Source organism: Suncus etruscus, chromosome 4 (assembly GCF_024139225.1).
Source record: "Suncus etruscus isolate mSunEtr1 chromosome 4, mSunEtr1.pri.cur, whole genome shotgun sequence".
In the NCBI taxonomy this organism is placed as follows: Eukaryota; Metazoa; Chordata; class Mammalia; order Eulipotyphla; family Soricidae; genus Suncus; species Suncus etruscus.
Window position 1 is genome coordinate 147674840 of NC_064851.1, and position 20591 is coordinate 147695430.

Consider the following 20591-nt stretch of genomic DNA (forward strand, 5'->3'; position numbering starts at 1 on the left):
TTTCCCTCACCAGGATCGAGAACCACTTCGCACTATACTTCTCAAGGACGTTCTCAAGACCCACGAGTGTCTGGTCAAATCTGGGTAACTGTCTCAAGACCTTTTGCCCTTTTAAGCCTTGACTTATTCTCCTTCCTTGTAGAAACTTCTACCAAGAGCTAGGGATGGGTTCCCAGTGGCAAATTCATTATCTGAGATGATGATGCAGCTAGATGACTGCTCTGACAAGTTTTCTGATTCTCATGAACTCCTTCTGGCTCTTGAGGAGATGAACTTACATAATTACCTCCTGATGGAAAAAAACTAAAGAGCTAAGAAGAGAGTAAAGGTCAGCTGCCTGTCAGGTGTTTGACCTTATTTCCTCAGGGAACTGAAGATAATAGTGGGAGCTGAGCCCTTAGATCCCTTAACTTTCCACACTTTGGAATTTAATCGCCTGTTGCTCCTAGTGTCTATTCCCTGAACTTCTTTTGTCTCTTTCCTTTTGACAAAGGCCTTGAGGTCCCATAAGCAAGGGTGACTCACAGCAAACCTGCAACATTCCTACTGAGTGTAAAGAACAAGGTTTTTTTTTTTTTTTTTAAATGTGTTTATCTTTAAAAATGTGTTTATCTTTCCACTGGGAAATTATTGTCTTCCAAGAGTCATAGTGTCTAACATGAATTTGGGACCTTGAACACCTTAGGCCAGAGCTCTCTTATAGTTAACGCCAAATGCCAAAGCCCTTAGAATTATACTTGGAAAACCCACAGCCATCTAGAAATTCTCGTTTTAGTACCCCTCCTGCCAGTCTTCAGGGACTGTATATTGAGTTTTTCTGTTTCAGATATAGCCAGCCTTCTAAAACAAGCTATTGGTAGAATATTCTCATGTGAGGATAAGGGAAGAAGTTGCCTGAAAGTAAAATGCTTGATGACCCAAGGAATGAGTGGAGACAAAAAATAACGACAGTTGCAGAGTATAAAAGATTAGGCAAAATTTCAGAGACTGTTCACAAGTCATGAAATTAGCTGTAGGCCAAAGAGGAGTAAGGCACTTATCTTACATGTGGCTGACCCTGGTTTGATCCTGGCACACTGTCTATAGTCCCTTTAGCACCACCAGGAGTGATTCCTGAGTGCAGAGTCAGGATTAAGTTAATTCTGAGCCACTGGTTGTGCCCCTCAAACAAAAATAAAGAAACAAACAACAATAAAAAACAAGCAAAAGAAGTAGTTCTATATGGATTTTCCAGAAGTGTGATCAGGAGCTTGACCATAGAAGACAAAGGAAAGGTTGAACATGACTGTGTCTTTGAAGGTAATTTCCTGACCCTACAAGGCCTATGTTAATCATCTGGACATGGGGACACAGGTAATTTTGTAAACCCTGATAAGATTCCATTCTAACAGAACTTTGTATTTTGCCTAAATCTCAAATTTCCAATCAGTGTGGAGTCTGAGTACAAGAATGAAGGGAGGGGCTGGAGTGGTAGTGCAAGCGGTAAGGCGTCCGCCTTGCCCATGTTAGCCTAGGGAAGACTGCCATTTGATCCTCCAGCATCCCATATAGTCCTCCAAGCCAGGAGCTATTTCTGAGCACACAGCTAGGGGTACCCCTGAGTGTCACTGGGTGTGACCCAAAAACAGAACAGAACAAAAAACAAAACAAAAAAAAAGGATAAAGGGAGTTAAAGTTAAAGTAGGAAAGTCCCTGAAGCTCCTCAGATTCCAGGCCTTTGAAGTAGTATGGCCTCTATGAAGGGGCTGTTTCCATAGTGTAGTGGTTATCAAGTTCTCTTCACATCTAGTGAAGGGGTTTAGGGCCCCTGAGTAGTTTTTAGGCCTTTGTTGAATTGAATCTAGTTAAAAAGCAAAATATAGCCTTAGAAGTGGATGTGAAAAAGTGGGGATTTCCTTTTAGTCTTGTCTTCTCCTCCTTTGTGGTTGATGGCAATGATTGTTCATTGTGAGTCTGAAGAGTTTAAATAGATAAAATATTTTAGCCTGGGCCCAGAGAGATAGCACAGCGGCATTTGCCTTGCAAGCAGCCGATCCAGGACCAAAGGTGGTTGGTTCGAATCCCGGTGTCCCATATGGTCCCCTGAGCCTGCCAGGAGCTATTTCTGAGCAGACAGCCAGGAGTAACTCCTGAGCACGGCTGGGTGTGGCCCAAAAACAAAAACCAAAAACAAAAACAAAAAATTTTAGCCTGATGAAGAGTTCTCACTCAGAAACTAATAGTGAAATATTTTTCAAGTAACATATATTGTACATGATGCCATTATAGGCCTTAGCATCAATTTTTGTGGTGACCAGCCCCACAAAAGGCCTATATTCTCACCTTCATTTTTAAGGGGGTAATATTTGGCTGGGATCAGGGGTTAATTATGGATTATTGCCGGGGATTGTCCATGGTCATTATTAGAAGGCTGTATGCCATGTCAGGGATCAAAACTGGGTCTCCCGCATGCAAAACATGTGCTCTAGGCCATTGAGCTTTCTCTCTGGCTTCTCATCTCCATTTTATAATTAGAGCATAAAGGTTCACAATTTTTAAAAAATATATCCCTAAAACACCTTTACCTTTGGGCTAGATTAGTACAATGAGTATGGTGTTACCTTGCACACAGCCAACTCAGGCTTGATATAATCCCCCAGTTCACCAGATATGATTCTTGAGCACGGAGCCAGGAGCAAGCCCTGTGTATCACTGGATATGGCCTCTAAACTGAAACCAAAATAAAATGAAACAAAGAACTTTTCCTTAAGTGGAGTCAAGTTTTGGCTCCAGCTGTGATCACCATCTTGCTGTTGCCTCCACCATGGATCTTCAGTTTATCTGAAGAGTAGATTTACTAGTTGTCACTGGGACTTGTTATTTCCTTTAATAAAGTCCTCTATTATGAAGCCAATTCTGCCTTAGATTAGCTCATTCTTTTTTTTTTTAAACACCTTGATTACATACATGATTGTGTTTGGGTTTCAGTCATAAAAGGAACACCACCCATCACCAGTGCAACATTCCCATCACCCATGTCCCAAATCTCCCTCCTCCCCACCCGACCCCTGCCTGTACTCTAAACAGGCTCTGCATTTCCCTCATACATTCTCAATATTAGGACAGTTCAAGATGTAGTTATTTCTCTAACTAAACTCATCACTCTTTGTGGTGAGCTTCCTGAGGTGAGCTGGAACTTCCAGCTCTTTTCTCTTTTGTGTCTGAAATTTATTATTGCAAGAATGTCTTTCATTTTTCTTAAAACCCATAGATGAGTGAGACCATTCTGCGTTTTTCTCTCTCTCTCTGACTTATTTCACTCAGCATAATAGATTCCGTGTACATCCATGTATAGGAAAATTTCATGACTTCATCTCTCCTGACAGCTGCATAATATTCCACTGGCTTATACCATGAATAGTTTTGTTTGTTCATGTTTTTATTGGGAAGAAAGTAAATATTTTAAATAAATAATCAATGTACTATAGTGACTAGATTCACATAGTAGACTTTCAATTGTAAGTCATTTTAGCTTATTAGGTAGTTAGGTTTCTTACTGAAGTTGGTCACTGAGTCTCAGATATTTATCACCCTATTGCTTAAATAAACAAGGATCACTTTTTTATTTTAGTATGTGTGTGTTGGGGTCAAGGGCCTCCAAGTAGTGCTCAGGAATTTAGGGGGCCACTCTCAGTGGTAGTAGCCAATTGGGCTGTGTGGTTCAATAGTGAGCCCCAAAATGTGATACCACTTGAACCCTGTGGTATGTGATGTTTGGGGTTTCTTGGTCTTCACCAGCAGTGTTTGGGGTCCATGTAGTGTTCAGGGTAAAAACAGAGTTTCACACATGAAAAACATGTGTTCCTGAACCTTGTGCTATCTCCATGAACCCTAATTTTTCTCTTTTTTTCTCTTGTATCCTGTCACCAGCCCAGTATTATTCAATTTCTGCTACAGAGCAGAAGTCAAGGAGGTTGCTGAATATATGTGAAGCAAGACTTTTGGAAATGGAAGATTTGATTTCCTTAGAAGAGATATATGGGAATAGAATAATTGATTACATAGGTTTAGGAGTTGGGTCAGATTTAGTTTTAAATCCCGATTACTTTTACTCACTGACATAAATATAAACTTCTAGTTACAAAAAAATAACCCCTGTGAACCTAATGAACAGCATTATGAATCTCTCTCTTTCTGTATATATAGTTGTAGAGTACTAGAGTTAACAACATTGTATTGCATATTTTGAAAGCTGCTAAGAGATCTTAAAACTTCTCATCCTAAGAAAAATACTTATAACTGTACTTGAGGACAAATGTTAACTAGACCTGTGATCATTTTCCAATATACAACGGTATTGAAACATTAGGCTGCATACCTGAACTAATATATGTTTTATGTTATTTCTGCCTCTCACAAACCAGTGACATTTTCATTTACTTGATCTTGAAAATATGGTGCTCTCAATATGTACTTTGCATAAAGCATTTTATACATTTTAGCTGCTAAGATTCTCTACCATTCTACACACACACACACACACACACACACACACACACACACACACACAATGTGGAGTAGAGGGGTGTGCAGGAAGTTTTAGAAGGAGAGTAGTTTATCTCATTAAAACTGTTGTGGGGCCAGAGAGATAGCACAATGGTAGGGCGCTTGTCTTGCACACAGCTGATCCAGGATGAATGGTGGTTCGAATCCTGGCATTCCATATGGTCCCCTGTGCCTTCCTGGAGTGATTTCTGAGCGCAGAGCCAAGAGTAACCCAAGTGCTGCTGGGTATGACCCAAAAAGCAAAGCAAAACAAACAAACAAACAAAAAACTGTTGTGAGGGTGGTATCCACTTGCAAGGCAATATGTCCTGAGATCCTTTAATTGGCTTAGAAGAAATTCTACATAGTTTGATACCTGGAGAGCTAACTATAAAAATCCTGTGATATCCTTTATATTCACAGGAGGCTCTGGTGCCTTAATATAGGAGAAATCAAGTTCAAGCTCTTAATGTGGGTTCAGCATTCCTGGTAACTTTCTTTCTCTTTCTCTACCCAGAGATCTCTTAATGAGAGACAATCTATTTGAAATCATAACAAGCTCCAGGACCTTCTATGTTCAGGTAAAAAAAAAACTCCCTCCAAAAATATGCTGATGTTTGTTTAATTTTCTTGAATGGTGTACTCTTCTGTCTTGCTTTTTTTCTTCTATCTTAAAAATACTTTAATTGGGGCTGGAGCAATAAAACAGTGGTAGGGTGTTTGCCTTGCATGCAGCTGACCCAGCATGGACCTTGGTTTGATCCCCCAGCATCCCATATGGTCCCCCAAGCCAGGAGTGATTTCTGAGTGCATAACCCTGAGCGCAACTGGGTGTGGCCCAAAAAACAAACAAAAAAGAACCCCAAACCAAAAAAAAAGTTAAATTTTTTTGTGGATCATTGTTTTTAATAGTTCTGACTTTAATCATTAGCCTTATCTTTTTCTTGACTTCTCTCTCTCTCTCTTTTTTTTTTTTTTGAAGTTTCTAGGTGGGTAAATATAGCCCCTAGAGTCCCATTTTATTCTAAACAGGATGTTTGCCAGAAGCTTTCCAACCATAAAACAATGAGATCAGGTTGAGCCACTGTCCTGGGGAATGTGAGTGTGCAGTAGTTGTTCTCTGCTGCTGTGTGTCAATTAAGCAGAAAAAATGAGAACTTCACAGTAGTTTCACTTCTCCCCTAGGGAGTATTTATAAGCCTTGTCTGCATACGGACATCACTGTGTGCGGAAGGACAGAGCACAGCGGGCCCTGAGCAGGCACCAGGTGCCAAGCCCAGCTGCACAGAGTGCCTTTATATGGGTGTGAGGTTCAGCTACCAGAAGCTTCTTCCATCTACCCACATCTCTTGGGTGCTCCAAACTACTAAAGTCATAAGCACTAGAAAGGCAGATATTCAAGTGCAGCCTGTACAATTAGGGCCATATCCCTACCCCAGCTTGCCTCACAATCCAAAGACTATGCTATATTTTATACTCCATCATGATAATGGTACATTTCTAGAACAGCAACTGCTGTGGGGTGTGTTGGTTTCAAGGTGGGGTTCTTGCTGCAAAGCTTTTCCAGGGTTCCCAAAACCCTTTATTTCTTGTTCCCAGTGTCATTTTCTACTATACACTCTCCCTTCCATGGGGGTCACCCCCATCCCTTCCACATTTCTTGGGTAGCACCACTATATTGTTCCTATTCTTCCAAGCTGGTTTTCCTACTGGAGAGTGATGCTAACAGCTTTGAGTTACACCTATTCAGACCAACTGTGCTATCTGGAAAGGAGTTGCATGAGGAGGTTGTGGGAAGGGTTGCTGACAGGGTATAGAGCTGACTCTGTTAGCTTTTAGGGGCAACACATAAGCTAGTGCCACAAAAGAATTTCCCGTTCTTGTATTTATATTTAACTTGGAGGGTTGGAGTTCACCCTGCATGCTCAGGAACTATTACTAACTCTGTGTCGGATCACTTCTGGCAGTGCTTACTGCTCTCAGGATCAGGTAGGACCTGCTTATGAAGCATGTGTTATGCATTTTGAGTTCTCTGGTCCCCATTATTGTATTTAATGGTGATAATGTAGACTATCCTGAAAGTGCTTAGCCTTTTGCTTGATGTTAGGGACATTGAGTTAAACAGAATTGATTCCCAGTTTGTATGCATATGTGAGAGACAGAGTCAAGTAAACTGGTAGTTAAAACCTGTGAGATGATGAAGTCACTTTTGAATACATGAACATGGGAATTCTTAGGGTAAAACTACCTATATGATAGTATAATGGCAATCCATAAAATATAACTATTGCACAAAGAGTAGACCTTCATATATGCAAGTTAAATGTCATTTACAAGATGGGTGATCCAAGAATGGAATGTACAGTCTAAATGCATTGCGAATGTGAAACCACATTAGGGATGAGGGAAGAAAAAACTAAAACTAAAACAAGGGGTCCCACAGGAAAGACACTTACCTTGAATGGAGTCCACCTGGGTTTGATCTCTGGCACACTCTGGTCTCCCGAGCCCTTCCAGGAGTGATCCCTGGAATGCAGTTAGGAGTAAGTCCTGTACATTGTTGAATATGACCCCCTCCAAACCAAAAACAACTCACCCCCCTCCCAAAAAAATACAACCAAAAATTAAAATGAAAAAAATAAAATACAAGGGCAGAGAGATAGTATAGCAGCAGTAGGGCACTTACTTTGCATGTAAATGACCCAGGTTCCATTTCCAGCAGCACATATTGACCCTGAACCACTACCAGGTGTGGCCCATCTTCAGTCCCAAATAAATCCTTAAAAAATAAAATAAAACAAAAACCAGTGTGGTTAGTGCTACCCTAAAAGTGAGTATTGGTTGCTGTGGATTTCAGAAGCAGGGCATTTAGATGGGCTTGGGGAGTCACAGGTTCCCTGAAGGCAGACATGTCTAAGTTAAGTTGATTGGGGGAGGAATATGGTGCTAATGGGGATCCCTGAGTAACTTAAGTAATGAGGTGGGGTGGGAGGAGAGGGCAGTCTCAAGAAGAGAATTGCTGCTTTCTTTCTCTCCTCCTCTGTCACCCAGGAATGTCTGGGAAGATAATACTAAGAGTTAGCTTTTTATTTTTATAATTTTTAAATACATTTTATATTTTTATTAAAAATTACTAGATATTTGGCATGTGCTTCATGTATGGTGGCTACAGCAGTAAATCTCTACCAGAGGTACCTTTGGGAAGGACTGTTGAGAACAAAGACAAGCTTAACATTTTTAATGGTGTTTGTGAAGCCTCAAGCTGCCAAACAAGGTGACATGCTATAAATCTGACATGTTGATGGTCTAAAAACAGAGACTCCCACACTTATCCGATTTACTAACCCCCTTTTAAGAAAAAATAATCTCAGTGCTCCTCCAGAAATCTACTTTCTCTAAGCAAACAAATAAAAAGTACCCACTCATTACATCTGAGGGTACAACTACCTCTACCATCATTTCTACACTTCCTGGGAGTGCTGCATCACCTATGCTGGGAACACTGGTCTAAAAAATATCCCTCAAGTGAATGATCATGCTTGTGATGAGTTCAGAATAGAGCTTTGAACTGAAGATAAAAATGAAGACCAATTTAAAAGATTTCAAAAGACCTACATTGGCTGCAGCTGGTGTACACCTATTTACTAACAGTGTCTAATTACTCTCTCATCCTTTGCCTTCTGTCCTCATACTTCTGAGATGAAGAACACTAATATCAGTTTGATTAAATAAATGAAAAAAATGCATAAATCTGTTCATCGATCCCACTCTGAATGGGATATTAGAAAAGAATATAAATTTAGAATGGTCCAATTTATGTGTTAATTCTTTTAAAGATAGCAATTGTAGAGGGCCAGAAAGATAGAAGTTAGGGCATTTGCTTTGCAGGCAGAAGGACGGTGGTTCGAATCCCGGCATCCCATGTGGTCCCTGAGCCTTCCAGGAGTGATTTCTGAGCATAGAGCCCTGAGTGCTACTCGGTGTGACCCAAAAACCAAAACCAAACCAAACAAAAAAATATATAGCAACTATATTGGGGCTGGAGAGATAGCACGATGTTAGGGCGTTTGCCTTGTATGCGGCCGATCCAAGACAGATGGTGGTTTTATATGGTCCTTTGTGCTTGCCAGGAGTGATTTCTAAGTGCAGAGCCAGGAGTAATCCCTGACCACCGCCAGGTGTGGCCCAAAAGCAAAAACGAAAAAAGAAAATAAAGATAGTAACTGTATCCTTATTTATTGTTGGAGTAACTGGTTTGTTTTATCTCTCTAATCCTCTAATCTCCCTAATCCCTATGGTGTGGATTTTTTTCCTGTGTCAGTGTTGCTTCCAGACTCACATCCCCCAAGCCTCTGGATTGGGGTATGAGACTTCCTCTACAATTTATGTTTAAACAAGTTACATGTTATAAAAATAGTCAATTTCTTAAGACAAATAAAAAAAAAACAACAACAAAAGTAGCATTGTTAAGTATTTTGGTAAATATTTTTTTTGGGGGGGGGAGCAAGGGGAGATTGGGTCCACAACTGGTGGTGCTCAGGGCTTCACACTTGGCTCTGTGCTCAGAGATCCCTGGCATTGCTCAGGAGATCAAACATGGTGCCAAGGATTGTAATTGGATTGGCCACAAGTGTGGCAAGTGCCTTACTCCTATACTACCTTGTGGTCCGTTCTGCAGATAACTTTAATGTCTGTATTAATAGAAGACATCAGGATTTTCACCTGTGTCTGTGTTTATCTGTGGCTCTCTTTTTGGATTGAAGAACATGATGAAAATATGGCCCTTAACAGATATGTATGTGGGAAAAAGAATTATTTTAATAACTTTTCCAGATAATTGTGGATATTTCTGTTTTCTATACCCCAAACTGATCAATATTAGTTTCTTAAATTTTCTTTTTTTTTTTTTTGAGTTACACCCAGCAGTGCTCAGGGGATACTCCTGGCTTTACACTCAAAAATCACCCCCAGCAGGCTCGGGGGACCAATTGGGATGCTGGGATTCAAACCACCGCCCTTCTGCATGCAAGGCAAATGCCTTACCTCCATGCTATGTCTCTGGCCCCCATAGTTTCTTAATGTTTTAAGTGCAGCTCGGGATTGTAAGTCACTATCAGTTAATATCTTTGATATTCTTGCATCAACATCTATTTGTCTATGTCTGAATATGTTCTTTTCACCCATACATGATTTTGTAATAGCAAAATAGTCTAGAGAAATAGTGATCCTACTGAAATGTGTAGATTTTCCAAATTTTGATGCATTTTATTACATAATATTAAAAAATCACTCACATTTGTTAATATCACTATCAAATATCAACAAAGTAATAGAAAGCTATCAAGTTCAAGGAGGTAGGTTTTTCAGAAATTTTCATTTTTATCTTGAAAGTTCAAAATTTTGCTTGAATAAAATACTCATAATTTTTCCTTGTCACAAGAAGTTCATTTTTGAGAATGAGGCTTATATATGCTTAAGTTATAATTTATTTGCCCGAGTTTGTTCCAAGGAAAATTTGTTTCACTCAAAACAAGAAATATAAAATGACTGCTCCTGCAGTTGGGTACCTGCAATTTTATCCACTGTACCAACTTTTTAATCATACTTATATTCAGTGAATATGTTCGAAAGAGCTGTGTCTTGGCTATTTAGAGACATTAGCAAAGGAGCAGGGAAAAGGTTGGCAAAGAACATAGACTTCCTGGACAAAGAAAAAAAGTAAGGCAATTGCCCTACTTGTTGTACAAGCAAGGCTTGGGAAGCAGAATGGGTCTGGATTCCAAGAACTTGGGTATTACTCATCCCTTCTGAGTTACATTTTGAATATAATTTGTAGAGCCATGGAGATTAAAAATAAAAAGAAAAGGTACTTGTTTTGCATGTGGTCTACCTCAATTAAAATCCCCAGCATCACATATGGTCCCCTGATCACCAACAATTTTGGATCATTTTTGAGCACAGATCCAGGAATAGCCTCTTAACATTTCCAGGTATGGCCTACCAATGACAACAAAATAATTATATATTAAAATTATATATATATATAATTTAGAAAAAATTTAGATGGTAAGTGATCAGAAGCTTATAGGCATGTAGGCCATTTGCTAAACACTTCAGCTGTCTACATTTTATAGAGGAGAAAATGAAATAGCTGATGATAAATTACTTGTGTGAGATTATAAACCTGGTGAATTGTAGAATAGAATTAGAGATACCAGGGCCAAAGCAAAACCTACTTACAGGTGGTGTTTAAAAGCAGCTTGGTGGAGAATCCAGTATACACAACGAGGGGAGTCTGATTCTCCAATGGAGAAACTCAACTTGATGGATGGGTTAAAGAGACAAGAATACACAACCTGTCAAAAATCAGATACCATTTTAGGTGTTAGCAAGCTTATAACTTTGAACCAGTTCCAGACAATGGTTCAAATGAGATTTCACTCTAAGGATTGGTCTACCGAATTGCCTTTGCTAAGGGCAGACAGAGTAGGAAGTGACCATGAGACATTAGTGTAAGGATGTGCTTTTTCTGGTGGTGGATATGGAGTTGAAATATTGTTGTCTGAAACTCTATATAACAGAATTATAAACCAGAGTACCTAAATTAAAATGTGGGGGTAAAGGAAACCACCCATAAAAACCAGAATGATATTTCTGTTAATGAAATGTAAGATAAGTATCATTCCCCATTTCCCAGCCATAGTGAGTCAGTTAGGCAATTTATTTAAAAGAAAAAAAAGAGGATTAGTTACTTGGAATAAGAAATATAACACAGGGCTAGAAAGACAGTACAGGAGATAAGGACCTTGTATAGCTGTGAGCAACTTAAATCCCAGTCACTACACATGATCCCCTAGCATTATGGGGGGTTACTCCTGAGCACAGATCCAGGGATAGTACTTGAAAATCACTCTGTGACCCAAATGCAAGGCAAATGCTATGCCCTCTATGCTCTGGCCTAAGATTCCCTATATTTTTTTCGGGGCAAGGTTACACCTGAGAGTAGTCAGGGATTTGTTGAATTGTTCCCAGAAGTGCTTCTAGGCCTGGGGTTGAACCCAGTTCTCCTACTTAGAAAGCATGTACTCTAGGCCTTTGAGCTCTCTCTCAGGCCCTGGTGGATCCCCTTCTTAAAATTACTAATAGAGGGGCCAGAACGATAGCACAGTGGTAGGGTGTTTGCATTGCATGCAGGTGAACCGGGACAGACCCAGGATCGATCCCTGGCATCCCATATGGTCCCTTGAGTCTGCCAGGAGCGTTTTTTAAGCACAGAGCCAGGAGTAGTCTCTGAGTACCTTTGGCTGTGACCCAAGAAACAAAACAAACAAAAGAATTAATGATGATATTGTAACTGTGATATTAATAAAGTAGTATTGTATTTCTTTTCATGCAGGTCTATTACAATATTTGCTTTTCCATTTGGATATTTCAAGATAAAATTGAAAATTAAAATAATACATTATTAATATTTTGGTTTGGGGACTACACTTGGGAATTCTGGCGATTACTCTAGGCTTAGTGCTCGGTACCATGTGATGCCAGTGATTGAATTGAGGCCTCCCACATGCAAAGCATGTGATCCAACCCTTTCTTTGAGCCACTTCTGTGTCTATCCCCACTTTCTGCTTTTTTAGACTATACTATACTGCTAATCAGGTTCTGTGCTCAAGGGTACTCCTGGAAGTTCCCAGGGGACTGACTGTATGTGGTGCTAGGGATTGAACCCAGATCTGTCTTTTCTACTTTCTCCAGCCCACCACTTCCCAGTCCTAATGTTTATTATTATCCTCACTGCTGGATTAAATACATTTTTGACAGAAAAATTTCCTTAAATGGAATTAGAGAATTAGGAAGGAATATAAGTAAGCAAATAGTTTTATCTCTACTAAACAAATTTTATCTTTATCAAATACTAAATGTTTTAAGAATAAGGCTTAATTATTTTGTTACATTAGTAAAGATTATTTGTTTATGAGCATACCTGGTGGTGCTCAGGAACCACTCTGATCTTTTTTCTTGGAGTTGCTGCCAGAAGTGCTTGGGGGGGGATACATATGGTGTAAGGACCAAGTTTGGGCCTTTCATGTGCAAAATATGTTCATTAGCCCTTTGAGCTATTTTTGAGCCCAGATTTACATTTTTAATATTGTGTTTAATATTAATTCTTTTAAACCTTTTTTTTTGGGGGGGGGCACACAAGTGCTCAGGGGTTACTCCTGGCTATGCACTCAGAAATCTATCCTGGCTCAGGAGACCATATGGGAGGCTGGGGGATTGAACCCCGGTTCATCCTAGGTTAGCCACATGCAAGTTAAACGCCCTACCGCTTGTGCTACTGCTCCGGCCTCTCTCTTAAACTTTCATTTAAAAGATGTGTATTGCTGACAAATGAAATTTGGTTTTTGATAGGAAATATCCCTAGTCAAAATGCAGTAGGATAAAAGAGCTTAGATTACCTTTGGTCCTAGAGTATAGTGAGGAGAAGGAAAATAATTGAGTGGTGGAGGAGAAAGAAAAATGAAAAATAGTGGAGGTAGGATTCAACAGGATCTAGGTGCATTGGTGGTGTTAAGGAAGGACAGAAAAGAATATCTAACCCATGGAGTCAACACTGAAATCATGAGATTCAAACTTTAACAACCAAACTTTAAAAGGTGGCTGTTATGATGGAAAGCTGGGGAGGTGGGTGGGAAAGGTTTATGGGATGGACAGGAGGACACTGCGGATATTGGTGGAGGGAGGTTGACACTGGTGGTGGGGTTGATGCTAGAATATTGTATGTCTAAAACTCAATTATGAATAACTTTGTAAATTAGGACACTACTTTAATTTGTATATTGTAAGATAAGCAGTATTAATTATATTAGTGTAGAATCAGAAATGATAGAAATTATTGCTAGAATGGAAGCAGAGATAAACAGATGGGAATACATTAAGCTGAGAAGCTTCTGCACCTCAAAAGAAATAGTGCCCAGGATACAAGAGTCACCCACCGAGTGGGAGAAACTATTCACCCAACACCCATCAGATAAGGGGCTAATCTCCAAAATGTACAAGGCATGGACAGAACTTTACAAGAAAAAAACATCTAATCCCATCAAAAAAATGAGGAGAAGAAATGAACAGACACATTAATAAAAAAGAAATACAAATGGCCAAAAGGCACATGAAAAAATGCTCCTCATCACTAATCATCAGGGAGATGCAAATCAAAACAACTATGAGATACCATCTCACATCACAGAGATTAGCACACATCACAAAAAACGAGAACAATTAGTGCTGGCGGGGATGTGGAGAGAAAGGAACTCTTATCCACTGCTGGTGGGAATGCTGTCTAGTCCAACCTCTATGGAAAGCAATCTGGAGATTCCTCCAAAATCTGGAAATTGAGCTCCCATTCAACCCAGCTATTTCACTCTTAGGGATATACCCTAGGAACACAAGAATACAATACAAAACCCCCTTCCTCACACCTATATTTATTGTAGCATTATTCACAATAGGCTCTGGAAACAACCAAGATGCCCTTCAACAGAAAAATGGTTAAAGAAACTGTGGTACATATACACAATGGAATATTATGCAACCGTCAGGAGAGATGAAGTCATGAAATTTTCCTATACATGGTTGTACATGGAATCTATCATGCTGAGTGAAATAAGTCAGAGGGAGAGAGATGCAGAATAGTCTCACTCATCTATGGGTTTTAAGAAAAATAAAAGTCATTCTTGCAACAATTCTGAGACAATGAGAGGAGGGCTGGAACTTCCAGCTTACTTCATGAAGCTCACCACAAAGAGTGGTGAGTGCAGTTATAGAAATAACTACACTGAGAACTACCATAACAATGTGAATGAATGAGGGAACTGGAAAGCTTGTCTGGAGTACAGGTGGGGGTGGGGTGGAATGGAGGGAGATTTGGGACATTGGTGGTGGGAATGTTGCACTGGTGAAGGGGGGTGTTCTTTACATGACTGAAACCTAATCACAATCATATTTGTAATCAAGATGCTTAAATAAAGATATAAAAAAAGAAAAAAGAAAAAACAATTTTTGTATTACTATTAAGCCCATGAGATATATGAAGTGACAAAATCAAGTGGAAATATAGAACATATTGACATATTCTATTTTTTGTAAGAGGGGAAATGTAGTAATAAATATATTTATTTCCTCAAAATATTTACTACTACTTTTAAAAACTATGAAAGAAAATTTTTCTCAAACTATATGAATTTGTAGTGTTTGACTTAGTGTAATAGTAGCTGTTCACTGATTATACATTTCCAAATGAACAAATATTTTCTTATTTTTTTCTAAATTTTTTAATTAAATTTTCAATGCAAAAAAAGAAATTATTTCTAGGTTTCTTTTGTTATTTATAAATTGTGATATCACAGTTTACTATAGTACTGAAATCATTGTTTTATACTTGTAGTAATACTAAGATTTTGATTATTTTTTAAAAATTATTATTTATTTATTTTTGTGTTTTTGGGTCCCACCCAGCAGCGCTCAGGGTTACTCCTGACTCTGTGCTCAGAGATTGTTCCTAGCAGGCTTGGGGGACCATATGGGATTCCGGGGAATCAAACTGGGGTTCGTTCTGTGTTGGCCGCATGCAAGGCAAACGCCCTACCACTGTGCTATCACTTCGCTCCTAAGTCTATGTGAGAGGGCAGGGAACTTAATGGTTCGATTTAAGAATTCATTTGTGTCCATCATATTGTCATGTAACAATAGTGATGCAACAACAACTAGTACTTAAAAAAATGCTTTACCCAAATGACTTTTTGAATTCTTCTGTCTACTTGTGAAACCGGCTGGCCCTGCTACTCTCTGGAACAATCCTCAAGACTTTATCTTATGGATAATTTTTCTATGGTTGGGATGGATTTGTCTTTTGAGAAGGTTGTCAAATAAATAGAAAAATTCAAGGTTGGTGAGAGTACAAGTAAGTTTGCTGCTAGAGTGTGAGGGGTGTTCATCCTGAGCACTTGCTGCTATACCCTTTCTGAGCTACAGTGCCATTAGGGCATGAAAATATTTTCCCTTGGAGTGTCTCCTGCACACATCTAACCAAGGAGGGTTTGCTTGGGGTGACAAATATGGGTAGGGAGGCAGATTAAGAATTTTAGAAAAGCTCATCATGTTTATATTAATATATAATTTGCATTATCTTATTTTAATTAAGAATCATGGGATAATGAATAAAACGAAAGGTTTATGAAAAAGCTTTGTGGGCTGGGCCGTGGTGCATCACTGGTGCATCAGCTTGAAATCCTTTGGACTGACTGGCTTCTGAGAGTCCTTCTAATTGTAATGGGTGATCTTATGAACTTAAAATTGGCTCAGAGACTTAAAAACTGAAATCATAGTGTCAAAAACTGCTCAGTAAGTACTGTGGGTTTTTTTTACAGGCAGACAGTCCAGGTACACAAATGGATTTCTCTGATTTTGAGTGGAACTGATAGGAAAGGTCCAGAGTACAGAGACAGGCCGAGAAATACACATTTCCGAAAGTCAAAGATTCAATCTTGGTCCCATTTCTGTGCTTGACATCTGAGGCCCTCTCTAAAAGTTGGCTGGAGTCACCTGGGGCTCCTGTAAAGCTGGAGAAATAGCCTCATTTACCCACTTTCTCTACAGAATCACTGCTGCCCCCTTCTGGGGTTGGTAGGTATTTCTGGGAGAAACACGGGCTCACAGAAGACCTGCATAGTTAAGCTTGATAGCTGAATGGGAGGGAGGTAAAGAGGCTGATAGATAGCTGATATATAGATATATATATAGATATATATAGATATATATCTAGATAGATAGATAGATAGCTGATATATATATCAAGATAGCTGATAGGCCTGAATGGGAGGGAGGTCAAGATAGACTGAGTAGTTTATGCTTTGGGAAAAGCTGTACCTAGAAGGATTTGAAAAGGATTTGGATTTAGGACTAGAGTGGAAAGGGATTATTTTGTTCAGATTGAGCTGCAGTACAAAGATGACTGCAATGAAAGTCAGGAGAACAGAAGTCAACACCATTCAAAAACCTTGGACTTTGGTCTTCTAGATCTGTTTGTTTTGTGGGGCAGGGGATCCCTATCCGGGACGCTTGGTCTGCCAAGGCAGTGGTTTATTGCAAGGGTCCATGTAACCTCCTGTGATGCTGGATATTACCAGACCATTCTGTCAGTGCTTGCATGGGGGGGCTTCAGGCCACACTGTGGTGCTGGTGGTGGTGGTGAGGACCTTCCTTTAGTAATGCTCAGGGAAACCTGTGGTACTGGGGATCAAATTAGAGTTGAGTGCATGCAGGGAATTTGCTGTTTTTTTGATCCCTCTGTTTTCTTTTTTTTTTTTTTTTGAAACAAGAAGCAAGAATATTTTGGTTGTGTTTCAGAGTAGGGATGAAGGATTTCAGTATGGAGCAGACCTTCATGCTCTCTCCTTCCTTATAAACTTAGTCATCCTGAAGAGGTTTCTTTTTGCTTTTTGGGGTTTTTGGGTTGCTTTTGGCCCATACTCAGAGGTGCTCAGGGGTTACTTCTGGCTCTGCGCTCAGGAATCTCTCCTGGTGGGTTTGGGGGACCATATGGGATGCCGGGGATCAAACCCAGGTCAGCCATGGAAAAGGCAAATGTTCTACCTGCTGTTCTAATGCTCTGGCCCCAAGAAGTTTCTTTTTGTTATGTTTTATATACTGGGAAAAATAAGATTATGAAGTGAGAAATGTCCTTAAAAGCCTGAAATCCTCTGGACTGGATGGCTTCTGAGAGTCCTTATAGTTGTAATGGATGATCTTATGAACTTAAAGTTGACTCAGAGACTTAAAAATTGAAATCATAGTGTCAAAAACTGCTCTGTAAGTACTGTGGGTGTTTTACAGGCAGACAGTCCAGAAGACATGCACAGCTGGATTAAGGCGATTGGAGCAGCTGTTCAGGCCCTCAAATGCCACCCCAGAGTAAGTCACTTCCTTTCTGTTGTATACTTGCTGTCACTTAGAGACAAACTCTCCTCAAGTGGGCATGATTTATTTGGTGTTGTAGGCAATTTGCCTACTCTCTGATGACACCAAAGCCCCAGGCTATCTCGTTTATTTACTTTTGGTTAGGAGGAGGTGAGATGGGGTTGGATAGAGAAACAAGATTTCTATGTCGTATGTGTGACTCTCAGACAGATTTGTATCCATCTTGGATTGAATTCTGTGGGATATATTTGGTTCTAGAGAAGTGTCTCTGAACCTAGCAAGTGATGATCTTAGGTGGCTACGTTTTCCTGGGTTTGGGAATACAGTGTTGAGAAAGTTCTTACTGGCCCTTCTCTCTCTCTCTCTTTCCCATCTGCCTTATTTTGGTAGGAAATCTCCTTTTCTCGGTCCATTTCTTGGACTCGTTCTGGATCCTCCAACCTATCAGGGGGACCCAACTCTCTCTTGTGCAGAGGAAGACCACCTGGAGAAGAGAAAAAAGCTCTCTGCAAAGCCCCTTCTGTGGCCTCTTCATGGCAGCCCTGGACACCTGTCCCTCAAGCTGAAGAAAAGCTGCTTCCAGCTGAAGAGAGTCCTGAAGACTCTTTGTTCACATCTTCTCTTGGGGAGAGCACCCAGCTGCTCCCCAGTTCCCGGATAAGGCACAGATCCGAACCTCCTCAATCCAAGGAGAAACCATTTATCTTCAACCTGGATGATGAAAACATACGAACCTCTGATGTGTGACGAATTTAGTTCCGGGGTCAGGGGTAGATGGCAAGGCAAGGAGGCCAAGATTCACTTCCTTCACTTGTTGGAAGACAGTCGCTAGCCTTTATGGCACTCGTATTCCTGTGGAGCTTGGAGGGGCCCACCTAGCTGGATTTTTACTTTCTAGAATACCGGCACAGTGTATTTGCTTTGGAGAATTCACTGGGTTAGACCGATAGACATGCTAGTGGAGAGTAGGTTGCCCCTTAATGGACTGTTCCCAACTCTTCCTGCTGAGAGGAAGTTAGGAGTCCAAGTTTTATTTTCTTGTCCTTGTTTCAGTTTCTTGTGGGACCAGACAAGAAAGCATAGGACAGTCATCAGTTTAGATCCTATTTTATCCTATTTCTCTGCAGTGGCTGAAGTTTGACCCTGAATTAGGAGAGTGATTCTGCTGGAAGGAGACCAGGGTGGAAAAAGATTTAGGCTCCAATTTACCTGGGATTTATTCTGAGGAGAGGTGTTAAAATGTGGGAGCTTGTGGGTAGCCCTTGGAAATTCGCCCTACCTTAGAAGACAGAATCTCTCTGCTACCTTCCATAGGAAAAGACATAAAGACTTCTTGAAACATATAAGTTATAATTCAACTCCAAAGCATAAGCCCATTTGGGAATCTCTGTTCCCTTTTAGATGTTTTTGATTCCTAACACTGTCAAACCAGCCCACCCAGTGTCTGGGTCAGCACCAGTGATAGGTTTACTTGTGTTTAGTGTTACGATTGTTTACCACAGAACACATTATCCTAGAAAAGTGTATTTGGAATATGTAGAGAGTTGGTAAGTGTGTGTGAGAGTGCGTAATGTGATAGATGGAATGTCTATTTTATTTTAGAGTATTAGATTTTCTTTAAAGCAGGCATTAGAAAAAGGATTATAGTTCATTTGGCTAAGGCCCATTTGATCCTTTTATTTTCCAAATAGGAAAAGAGGTCTGTTTTAGCAAAGACAGACTTTTCTGAATCCTTTTTTCACAGTTTGTATTAGTCTTATTAGCCAATATTATTCTTACTTTAAGTACTATATGTTGTATGCTCTTGTCAACTTTTTTCCTATTCTTTGTATTGTCCTTTAAGGGAAAATTTGTATACTTGCATGATCAAACCTAGTAATATGATGAGGCTTTGCGTACTTAACAGTGAAGAGATACAAATGTCACACACAAAGATATTGAGATATTTTTATTTTTAATAAAATATAAAACATGAAACATGAATTATAAAATATGAAACATGAATTTAGAAGCTATACATTGCTGATTAGAAATTTCACAGAAGGAACATCCAAGAAGATCTCATTTACCTGCTGAATCTTAGGGCATTTATTTTCTTTCATTTGACAATAAGATACAGTTTTCAAGAAAATTTGTCTAATTTGTGAGAGAATTTGTCTTAATTTATATCAGGAACTTTCAATGTTCCATAAAGGGCTAGAGAACATGGCCTATTCTCTTTATAACTTTTCTTAGATAAGCCAACTGTACTTTTTTTTTTTTTTTTTTTTGGTTTTTGGGCCACACCCGGTGACGCTCAGGGGTTACTCCTGGCTATGCGCTCAGAAGTCGCTCCTGGCTTGGGGGACCATATGGGACGCCGGGGGATCGAACCGCGGTCCGTCTCCTAGGCTAGCGCAGGTAAGGCAGGCACCTTACCTCGAGCGCCACCGCCCGGCCCCGCCAACTGTACTTTTAATTAAAAGTTAAAGACTACAGGAAGAATAAGAAGTTTGGTATTTTTTGTTGTTTGTTTTTTAATCTAAGTCAATCCTATCCCCTGCTTGGGGCCAAATAAAAGGCAGAGATAAAGCTAGGTGACCAAAAAATTTAAATTATTTGAGTGAAGGAAATCTTCCACTGTTTTTAAACTTTAGTTTCTTTGAACTCAGTGTTATATTGAGAAGTTTTCTTGACTAGTAAGGAAACTTCACTTAAATTAAGTTTAGTCTAACGGTCCTGGTATCCAAATCGGGGTTGAAAAGACAGCTCAACAGACTGGAGCACTGGGTAGTCTCATTGTAGGCCCAGATCCTGGCACCTTATGGTTCCCCCTTCCCTCAGAACCTACAGGGTGACCTTGAAACACTGAAGAAGGAGTAGCTCCTAATTACTGTTTGATGTGGCCCCCAAACCTAAAAATTATAAAGGCAATTTATTATTAGGTTTCTCTCTTCTTTCTCTGTCTTTTGTAGACTTTGTCCTTAGAAATCCTTTATTTACTACAAATTACAGCTATTACAACATATTTAAAGAAGTTTGATTTTAAGGAATTATTCCAAATTCTTAAACTCCTCAGTTTTTCATCAAGAAATTCTTTGGCTAGATCAAAG

General features: G+C 39.7%; 1 protein-coding gene across 1 annotated transcript in view; it reads left to right on the top strand.

Annotated features, from left to right (window-relative positions):
- Nucleotides 1-18552, top strand: part of PLEKHA2 (pleckstrin homology domain containing A2) — a 72011-nt gene extending 53459 nt beyond the window's left edge. The window contains exons 8-11 of the mRNA XM_049771866.1: nt 14-84; nt 5042-5105; nt 17416-17493; nt 17890-18552. Coding sequence (XP_049627823.1) covers nt 14-84; nt 5042-5105; nt 17416-17493; nt 17890-18246 — 570 coding nt within the window. The 3' untranslated portion in view covers nt 18247-18552. The remainder of the gene's footprint in view (nt 1-13; nt 85-5041; nt 5106-17415; nt 17494-17889) is intronic.
- Nucleotides 18553-20591: the final 2039 nt, after the last annotated feature.